General features: G+C 39.1%; 1 protein-coding gene across 8 annotated transcripts in view; it reads left to right on the top strand.

The window, feature by feature from the left end:
* Nucleotides 1–9,705: 9,705 nt before the first annotated feature.
* Nucleotides 9,706–11,090, top strand: part of PPFIA2 (PTPRF interacting protein alpha 2) — a gene marked incomplete at both ends in the record, with an annotated part of 426,677 nt that continues 425,292 nt past the window's right edge. For all 8 annotated transcript variants that reach the window (XM_080935708.1, XM_080935705.1, XM_080935707.1 and 5 more), the window contains one exon: nucleotides 9,706–9,954. In XM_080935708.1, coding sequence (XP_080791834.1) covers nucleotides 9,706–9,954 — 249 coding nt within the window. The remainder of the gene's footprint in view (nucleotides 9,955–11,090) is intronic.

Raw genomic sequence — 11,090 nt, 5'->3', positions numbered from 1 at the left:
CCAACATGTCTTTATTCTTCCTCAGGGTTTAAGGCTCTCAAGGACCCTCTTACATACTGCAAAGTGAGCTCTTCCCACTAGTGCCATGTGAGGGAAATGGGCCATTTCAGGTTTTCTTGGAAAGTTTGCCTTTTCCACTGTCTTCATAAAGATGCAAAGAGCAGGACACAAATGGGGAGTAGAGCCTGAGCTACATTTCAGTAGAAAGTAGCCGCTCACCAATTCTTGTCATTGAAGGTAGAAAAAGAGAAGAATCAGTTACTGTGTGTCTGACCTGCTGTGTATATTCTGTTGTTTTTACTTCCCCTAAGTAATATAACATATTAATATTGCATGACTTTTCTTTAGACAATGGGTGTGTCACTTTGGCTTACCTAGAATGCATATGAAACCCAGAGGTCAGACCTCTGCATGTGTCTGTCTTTACCCTCCAAATGTTGTAATTAAAGGCATATACTACAAGACTCAATGCAATGCATGCCTGTTAAAAGGTGAAAATGATTGTTCGGATCTGCAGTCCTGTTTTAAAATTCTTTAAATTGCTTGACTATTATGAGTATTGATCTTCAATCATATCTATAGCTGGTAAAGATTTATACCATGCTATAGGCTTCCTTTTGAATTTGTTGCTTATTTCTATTACTGTGAGGAATTACAGCATTTTTTAGAGGTCCTATTTGTCAATTGTCTGTGGTTTTCAACTCTTGTCAAAAAAAAAAAAAAAAAACTTTATTTTTGGAGGAGATGGAGATCATCACAGAAAATTATAACTAGCAAAATTATAAATAATTGACATTATGGTCATCATTCTCAATTGGGACATCCAAAATCTAACTATTAAGCCTAGTGCTCAGAGAACATCATAGAAGAGGAGGAGAAAAAAAAAGTGTAAGTTATAGAAGAACAAAAAATCTGCAAGGAGTAGTGAAATTTTAATCCAGTAATATGGCTCTGGCAAGGGATCAACTCAAAGATATAATCTGGTTGGACTATCTTTAATCACAAACATTAGGCTACTTAAGAACAGTGAAGAAGAGAGAAATCATTCCTGTTCAGAGAAGTTCTGGTCAATCAGTACAGTATGTGGAGTTCAGAGGCAGTCTTTTCTAACACAGCAATTCAGTGAGAAGCCGAGAGAAGCAAATTTGTATCAATCAGTCTGGAAAACAGTTTAGGACAGAAAACCTGAATTGAAAAGCAAGTCAGAGTTCAGCAAGAGCTAGAGAGATTGCATTTATTGAGCAGTAAGTCGGGGGCTGAACTATTCCAAACCTAGCAGACAACGACTCTAAGCTGAAGCCTTCAAGGTCTGGGCTTGCAGATGTTTAGATTGTACAGAGGATAGAATCTTCTAGGCCTAGAGCTCGGAATACTTAATATGGAGTAAGAAATGCTTTGGGCTCAGCTAAACCATGTATTTATAAAGCTTGGGTACAGCTCCTGTCTCTTCATTTTAGCTGAGGAAATAAAAGCCACATTAATAGCTAGGTGATAATGTATTCTGCACATGGCAGGAGGCTATACCCTTGAAATTGTAACAATATAGTCATTGATCTGTACAATGGCATTATCTGGCATCTTAATGCTAGAAGCCCTTTCATCTAAATGAAGAACTACAGGCGATTAATGGCTGCAGAGGGGAATAATTACTCTTCTCCAGGAATGAGCCCCTGATAAGTTATCTAATTCTAAGCAGTAAAGCCCTAAATACATACACATCTGAGCAATAGTAAGTGGAAACAACATGCTATACATATATATGCTTGTATATATGAACATGTAGATGTAACCATAAGAACAAAGAAAAAGTTGAGGGAGATAGGGGAGGGGCAGACAGGAAAACAAAAATTAGGTTAATATAATAGTTATGTGTGGAATTCTTACAAAATAATAAAATTATTTTTTTTTAAAAAAAAGAAGCTAAATTCATTATTTACACCTAAAGCCATACTGAAAAGGAGATGGTTTACTTCATCTTATACACTTTAGCTCACACTCGATCACTGAAAGGACTCGAGAAAGGAACTCGAGGCATCAACCTAGAGGCAGAAACTGAAGCAGAGGCCATGGAGTAACACTGCCTACAAGGCTTGCTTGCTTCATCATTTCATACCACCTAGTGCCAGCCACCTCTACAATGAATAGCTGTTTTGAGGAATTAGTCTTCTCCTGGGATGAGCCCCTGATAAATTACCTAATCCTAAGAGGCAAGCCATGTGTAGTAAGCTATGCGTGCACGCGTGTACACACACACACACACACACACACACACACACACACACTGCCCACCATGCACTGGGCCTTCTCATAGCAATCACTAATTAAGAAAATACCCCACAGGCTTGCCAACAGGACAATCAATAAACAAAAAAAAAAAATATTTAATTATTTTACTCATGTTAAAATCAAAAAGCTTCAACGAAATCAAAACATAGTTAACTATTTGCCAAAATGGTCACCTACATAGTTGAAGTCAGAAGACACTGAGATACCTATTTTAATTATTTATTACTAGCCTTGTATTTGTATTAAAAACATCCTTATATGTGAAAATTAGTATGTGTTATCCAGTAAATCTTTGTTATTTTCTTTGGTGCATAATCTTACAAAACTGTATTGTACATTCAAATCCATCTTGATTAGCATTAACATAAAATCTTTTTAGCATACCCCAGGAATAGTTTTTGTATCATTAATTGGCAGTGTTTTCACTCACAATCACAATGTCCCTAGTGATTAACTATGTAAATCTTTGCTTCCTGATCCAGTGACCTTAAGTTCTGCTGACCTAGAAGTTTTAGTTCCTGACAGGGAAGTCCTCCTGCTAGGAGACAAAGCAAACATTCCATTGAACTAAAATTTCAGACTTCCCCTGGCTACTTCCCCTGGTTAAGCCTCTGATGTTCTTAAGCCAGGAGTCTAAGAAAGGAAAAACAGTGTTAGGAGGATTTGTATTGACTTTGACCAATGACTTGTGCAGAGGAATTGTAGTGGAATTTGAGATTTAACAGAACAAGGGGTATCAAGGCTATGATGCACCATAGTGCTCTCTGATTATTGAATGCACCTTTTATTTCAATATCTCAAGAGTTCAAAGTAGAGAAAGGGAAATATGACAAACTTACAGAATATGTGTCATCACTATAACCAGATTTTTCTCAAGAGACCAAAGATGCCATTGTGAGTGGTGACTTCAGTATGGTGTCTTTAAAGAGTTAAGCTGCAATGCTAAAGATGGAAGGCCAAAGTTAGCCTGAGACAAAATAATTAGCTCTTGGACCTGGAACTTTCCAATCAGTCTTTTAGTCTCAACACACACAGCTTTTTGGGGGGAGTTTTTGTTCACATCAACATAGTGTATTGTATAGGTATTGTTAGAAAGGAATGCAGCCTCTAAGCATCCACTCTAGCCTTAGAGTTCCAGCATCTACGAAGATCTGGACCCACAAGTGAGCATGTTTGAGAAATAGTGCTTCATCCAACATATAATAATTTCCACCTATTAATGTTCAATATTTTTGCACTCAATTCTTATACTGTGATTCAAAACTTGAATAACAGTCTAGGACAGAAGGGAATATAATTCATGGTTTGTCTTAAATTTTATTGTAGAATCATCAACTAATTCAGTTTTTCCCCAAGAAAATACTCTGTGTAGTGATCATAGTGATTCAGGATGTGAGCATCATTTCTCAGTAATATCTGGATTCTGCTCTTTTGGGTTTCTTACACTGCTTACTTACTCTAGACACTTGCTGTAACTTCCACTGCTGTCTACTTGATGCTTAATTCTCTTCTTGTTTCCTCAGTGCAACAATATCTTCATCTCTCAAATATTTCCTTAATGTATCATTTATTTGTTTGTTTGCTTGTTTTCTGTCTACTGATGACTCCTTATTCCTGATCGATGTGAATACACACACACACACACACACACACACACACACACACACACACACACACACACTACAGGAGGAGAGGAGAGGAGAGGAGGAGGGGGAGAAAGACACAGAGAGAGGGAGGGAGACAGGCAGACAGACAGACAGAAAGAGACTCCCTGAAGGAGGATTGGAGTGGGGGAGGGGAAAGTTTATAGGGACCTAACATGTTCTTGGTGCTGCCAGACTGTTGAAAGTCAAAATTTAGTCTCTCTGTCAGGGAATGTTCAACGAGTGATCCTTATCACTAAGGTAATAAATGGAGGAGACCTGAAAAGGTAGTGCAAAGTGACAGACCCAGCCACACCCTAGACTCAGGTTCCTATACTTGACTACCTTGCCTCTCCTTCAAGAGAAGCTACAGAAAGCAACAGCAAACACAAGAGGCTACAGAGCAGGAAGGTTGCTAGTTCTCTAAGGCACGTGCCAACACAAGCTTTCATATAAAGATGATTGTGTGGGAAGAGCTTGGGCTGGGCAAAGCAGAACCCCTAATACTTCAGATCATCCGAGTCCTCGCCATGTCTGAAACACTGAGACCAGCGTGATCCTCAGCAGCTCCAGAGAAGCTTTTGGGGGAGAAGAGTGGAGTGTATCCACGAGCGCGTGTGCGTGAGGAGGAGAGCAAAGACGTGATTACTTCAGAATTTATTTAAGGGCCGGTGGAAACCACTGCAGCAGCTTCCAGGGGAAGCCCTTGTTCCAGAGGAAGAGACGGTAGAGATTGCCAAGGAGGAGGAGGGGAGGAGACACAGAAGGAGTATCCTAGGCTTGCACAAGGCAAGTGAGAAGATGCTGTAGCATCCTCTCTAGTTCCCAGCAGGTTGGTTCTGTCGGCCAACTGATGCAAGCGGATGAATTGCAGAGGGACTCGAAGGAAAAAAAAATGTTCCTGTGGGAGGAGGCAGCGCGCGATGATGGGGGCAGGGGTGTGTGTGTGTGTGTGTGTGTGTGTGTGTGTGTGTGTGTGTGTGTGTGTGTGTGTGTGCTTACCTTCCCAGAAAAGAAGCACCTCCTTTAAGTGAAAGGCTACACCCTAGGACAGAAGTAGGCTGGGTGCCCAGAGAAGACCTGTCCTGTTTCTAGCATCCCCAGGGGACTCACTTCCTTTTAACCATCAAACTCCCAGCATTTACTATAAATTCCACAGGGGCTACGGGTGGGGTACTGGGTGGAGAATGTCCCTTCCAGATAGGTACTTCCCACACTTCACCCCAAGTTCGTGTTTGGAGGGACCCTTCCTTCTACACCCTCTGGATGGCCCAGGGAAACCACGGGGAGAAGTTGTGCTACATTAAGTTTCTGAAAGTCAGATCCAGTCCCGGATTACCATCTCTCCGCCCCGGGGCTCCAGCTACACTCGAAAGCAAGCAAGCGGCGGTGGCTGCTGCTGGGCGGCAAAGGGGCCGCGGCTGCTTTAAGAACCGCCTCCCCCTCTCTTCCCTTTGACAATGGTCTGAACCGAGCTCTGCTTCCCAAAGCAAAATTTGTAATATGCCATTTTTCCGATGGACCTTTCTCCTTTTGGCTGCTGACGGAGCCACGGGAAGATGCCGAACTGCTGCCACATTAAGGAGCCAGGGCACGTTCCAAGAGAACGCTGGGGCTCGCAAGTGTCTAAGCTGCCTTTCTCCTCCAGTTGCTAGGGAAATGGTCCAGGACTGCTGGGTGTGAGCCTCACCTCTCCTCCAGTCGAGACTGCGGTTGTCATTGACAATTGAAGAAACAGGACCCGAATTAAGAGACATTAGGTACAGAAACTGTATTCAAGCTGCATGGTTTCTCTTCCCCATCATTTTTTTTTCTTGACCGCCTCCCCAGCCCCACCCCGCCCCCAGGGAAGAGGAGAGGCAAAGTCCTCCTTGTGGGTATTAGTTACCTTTGCTTTCTATCCATCTCCTCCATCCTGATTTCTTTGCCTCCTGCCTAGCTGGTTCTCTCCTGGGGCTGATGAACAATTTTAGTGTGGAAATTATGAAGTCAACTTCTTTCGGGGTGGTGGGGGTGTGGCTGAACAGTCACTGTCCAGCAGTGTGGGGTAGGCTTGATGTTTGACCATCTGAACAGGCACTGGGGTAAAGAAAGTGAAAATGCTTCCATTAGAGTGGTAGGAATATTTTCCGAGAACAGGGGATTTCAAAGAGTTAAAGAGGAGGAGGAATATTCGTGTAATGTAATCAGACAATGGCTAGGCTTTCTCTTACTGAATTACTCCTTGTGGGTTAACAGAGATGGAACTGGGAGGGTTCGAAAGACTAAACCTTTACGAAGAAACTTACAACCGTGAATGACATCTTCTTTGCCTATGGTAGTGTATAATTTCTAGCAACATAATTAAACGAAGTTATTGATTTACATAAATAAAAGACTTTTGGAATATTCTTGTCTGAATAGGTATAGCTAGTAAGAACATATATTACCAAGGAGCACTCTGGATCTCAAAATTCTTGCTGAATGACTTCACCGGGCATTCAAAACTTTTATTTTGGATTCTGAGAGGTTTAGAAGACAGTCAAGGTTATACCCTGACAGCGTGGGAGGTGGTTTTCTTGGTATAAAATTATTCGTGCTAAATTTAAGCACTGAGATAATTAAACCAATGAGGGTTATTATTTTTTTTTTTTCTCTCTTAAAAATGAAATCCACTCTGTCTGAAACTGGGGCTTGAAACCTACAATAGTTGAGTTATCTAGTCATCTATATCTAGATGCGGTTCATAAAATTACATTTCACATTGACATAAAACAGGGATAATGAAAAGGCAAATGCCTCAGCAAACTGTGAATTGACTCGTGTCTCAGTGATGGTGTAATGTTTGCAATTTTAGTGCCAAAAATGGCTATAAAAGCAAGATGTGATATGTCTGGGTGCAATACACAAGATTCTGGGTAACCATATCGGCCCCATGCCAGGGTTCTATAAAATATTCTGCATAGGATTCTAATTGCTCCTAATACACCCAAGCTGTGCATTTGGGAAATGGTAGACTATGTTTTGAGGTACATACAAGTACTTTATAAGACTATATCAGAATCTGAGGTCTAACATAATAACTAACCTAACCCATAAAAGTTGATTTGTTTTTGCAGACAGTTTTTGTTTGTTTGCTTGTTTGTTTGTTTTTTATCTTTCCAGATTCACTTATTTGCATCGGCTTGGAAGAAAGTTGCATGCCTGCATTTTATTTCCTAAGTGATTTCGCATGGTTTGAGTTTTGTGAATTGAATTTGGATAGTTCAGAAGTATCTGCTAGGATTACAGCTATAGACTTAGAAGCAGGAATTTTAATGTACAATATGATTTCTTTAAGGATAAATGGGGACCACTTGGTAATAAAGAGCATGTTTGGGTTTTTATAATTTTTTAAATATATTTCTATGTGTGTTCTCTGTTGGATAACCCACTAGATGCTTAAAGTGAGAACTTTATAAACAAATTGTCATTCCTTCTTTGTGGATGGAAATATGTATTTTTGGATGGCAAACCAACTTCCTCCATTTCACAATGATCCTGTGTTATCACAGTTTATATTGGATAGATTTTCTAAACTTTTCATCAACGTATCTTTTGGCTGATCAAATCTACAACTAAGATCTAAAGTCTTAAGTTTGTGACTGTCCAATGTCTCCTGCTAATAGCAAGGGTTTTTCACTCAATTAAAGCATCCGAGTAGTCTGCTTTAGTTGAGTGAAATTTATGCTTGAAGTAATGATGACAGTTAAACTCTACTTGGAAGTTAAAGTTGTTTGCAATAGCTTTCCTTTCTAAAGGTATGGTTTAAAATATAGAATAGAGAATAGGTAGATAGCTGTATTTCCTGGCACAGTTTTGTCTGCTACTTTGTTTTAACCTTCAGTGTCGGAAATAAGCACATAGGCTCACAGCCATGTCTCTTCAGAGTGTCTCAGTTGTTCCATGTGTGAAAGCCATACAAGGCTTGGGAAAGCAACCCTTTTAAATAAGCCAATGTGTTGAAAAGGCTTTATTTGATTTTCAATTAGTGTAACAAAGAATTTGTAGCTGTTAAAGAAGGGAAGGGAGGGGTTTAACCTTCCTTATAGTGAATGAATAAGAATATAGTAAAAAGTGTAAAATATTGATCAAGGAGCATATGTTTGTTGTTAACCAGAAAGGGTCGGTGAGCATGGCTGTAAAGAGGATCTACATGTCTGCTCTGTAACTTACTCTATGGTATATATGAACTCAATCAGTCAAGGCCCTGTCTTCCCATAGCTCAGTCTTTTAAGTGATGGACATTGTTTCATTGTATTTTGAATCATTTTTTAGAAGTTTTCAATTCTTTCTTTTCTTTTCCAGAAAATACTTATCAAAAATGATTTTCTTTCTTTTTTTTTTTTTTTTCTTGAAGCTTATCTCAATTTCCAATGGGCCATGACCTAAGAGTTCAGAAATAATTAAGCTTTGTTTCCTCACAACTAAGTTTACATGAAGAGGCACATGAAAAGTAATTGAATATTGAACTGTTACAATTTGACATTTTAATTCAAAATGTCACCAGAAAGTTTCCCTAAGGACATATATGTAGACAGAGAAGTGGATTGACTTCCTTTATAACGTCCCAAGCAAGCTCTGAGACCTACAAGTTAACCAGGTCTTCCAATAGCTTCTGGTCATCATACAACTGAAACTGAGAATTAGATGCTTCAACACACCAGCACACACTAGTGAGCATACATGTACACACACACACACACATATACAATCACATTAGCATAGAAACACACAACAGATACACATGCACACGTGCACAGGAATGAAAAGGGAAGTAGCCTAAGTTCTGATTTTTAGTGATGCCACACATGACATGACAATGCTTCATGACAACGTCTGTACATTCTACTTTCCATCAAATCAGTAAATAATCTTAAGAAGTATTCTGAGCAGTCCATTTATTCCATGACTGAGAGTCTGTGACTAGCAGCTGACAAGTGAAACCGTGTTTGGTAATGTAATTTACTGCATCTGTTTGTGGAATATTTGAGAGAGTGTTAGATTGTATTGTTTGGATGGAAACCAGACAGTGCATCTAACGGGCATACTAAGCATAATTAGCTGTATAATAATTGAGACAAACTCATGTGTCTCAGACTAATTCCTAAAGCTTATGTCTAATTCAATATAAGTTATCTATCAAATTTGTGTACAGTTGTGACAGAGGGAACATGAAAATAAGGAAAAAATGATCAATCCAAAAGGCTTAAACTAACTGCTGTGAGGAAATCTGTTGAAGAAGTAATAAAATAACTGCTTAATACCCAAAACACTCAATTATTTGGGACTTTCTGATGAAATGAGTAACTACTAGGTTACTTATCAGTGCATCAATCAAAAATCATATACTCTCATCTCTCCGAAGCACAAGGATGTACTTGTTGGAAAATAAGGTAGAGTTGTAAGACATTTGTAAACTTGCAGTGGTGGAGGAGGAGGGGAGCAGAATTATTGAAATGAAGTATGTCTATAAATCAAATGATGTGTGATAAATTATGCAGAAGAAAATGGAGAAACACAAGGCAGGTTAAGTATTATCCATGACGCATCTTTGGATTGTCAGACAGGTGAAGTCATGGAGGTTGCAGACAATGATATTTCCCTGAGGTCCACATCTCCCTCCAGATTGGACTGAAGGCAAAGGGTAGAGGGAAGAGGTGAATGACCTATAGATGCTTAAGTGAAAGCCATGGCCGCACATTACTAAAAAGAATGTGTTCCTTAAAAACTTTCCCTTCATGTTCTTTCTTAAGCAATGATGTGTGAAGTGATGCCCACGATTAACGAGGACACCCCAATGAGCCAACGGGGGTCCCAAAGCAGTGGCTCCGACTCGGACTCACATTTTGAGCAACTGATGGTCAACATGCTGGATGAAAGGGACCGCTTACTGGACACACTTCGAGAGACCCAGGAAAGCCTTTCACTTGCCCAGCAAAGACTCCAGGATGTCATCTATGACAGAGATTCACTCCAGAGACAGCTCAATTCAGCCCTACCTCAGGTAAGCTTCTGTACTACAGGTTTTTTTTTCTGTCAAATTTTAAACTGGAGCAAGCTTTCAATATTTACTTCAAGTTGATTCCTGTAACTACGTTTTTCTACTGAACTCTTAATGTGGTTTTGATCATAATTTATAATATATTATTACCATGCATCAAAATTTTCCTTATACACAGAGTATAGTATGTGTGTGTGATGTCTGTGTGTGTGTGTGTTATGTGTATGTGTGTGTTATGTGTGTGATGTGTAAGTGTGTATGTGTGTGATGTGTATGTGTGAGTGTGTGTTTGTGTGTGTGTGTATATGTGTGTGTGTAACATAACATGTGTGTGTGATGTGTGTATGTGTGCATGTGCACGTGCATAATGGAAGAATTAGTGACTAACTACCTAAGCCTTTGGTTATTGAAATTTTCATCTCTATGTTTTGGTGAAGATAAAAAAAAATACTTCTTTATCACTCATGATGTAAAGAAATGTATAATATTTTCTTCAAAAGGTAAATCTATTAAGATGGTCATGACTTTTGAAACTTGTCATTTTCAGTTTTCATCGGTGTGCTCTGCCTTTGGATATGGTAGTAGTCTGGGAATTTACTCTATAATTTGCTTGTTTTCAAAAATATCCAGTACTTGATTAACTTTTAACAAATATCTATAATAACCTTTTGAAAATACTCAAAGCAGAATTGCTTTTTTTTTATTTTTTAAAACATTTTAGAAATTTCCAACCATATAAGTAGGTCTCCTGGCTGTGGTCCCAACAGTTAAAGAGAATCAGGGAGTTAGAGGTCTGGAAGGGTTGTTGGGTTGGGTGGGGTGGGGACATCCTCATGGAGATCAGGGTGGTGGGGAGGAGGTATGGGATGTGGAACAGTGGGAGAGTGGACCAAAGTTAGAATAAAATCTTGAGTTTAAAAATAAAAAGGAAAAATAAAAGAAAAAGAGAAAAAAAAGAGTTCAAAGTTAGCCTAGACTATGTAACAAAACTCTCAGAAAGTCAAAATGAATCCATATATTAAAAAAGGAAAATAATAAATGTCAAACTGAAGAAACTTGTTCAAACTAATGTTAGTTTTTTATATTTGTTTTTGTCAATTTTGAATATTATAGAAATTGATAAATAGTGATTCCAAGTT

The sequence above is a fragment of the Micromys minutus genome, assembly GCF_963924665.1.
Source record: "Micromys minutus genome assembly, chromosome: 22".
Classification (NCBI taxonomy): Eukaryota; Metazoa; Chordata; class Mammalia; order Rodentia; family Muridae; genus Micromys; species Micromys minutus.
The sequence above is the reverse complement of the archived record's forward strand: the minus strand, read 5'-3'. Positions and strand labels throughout refer to the sequence as shown.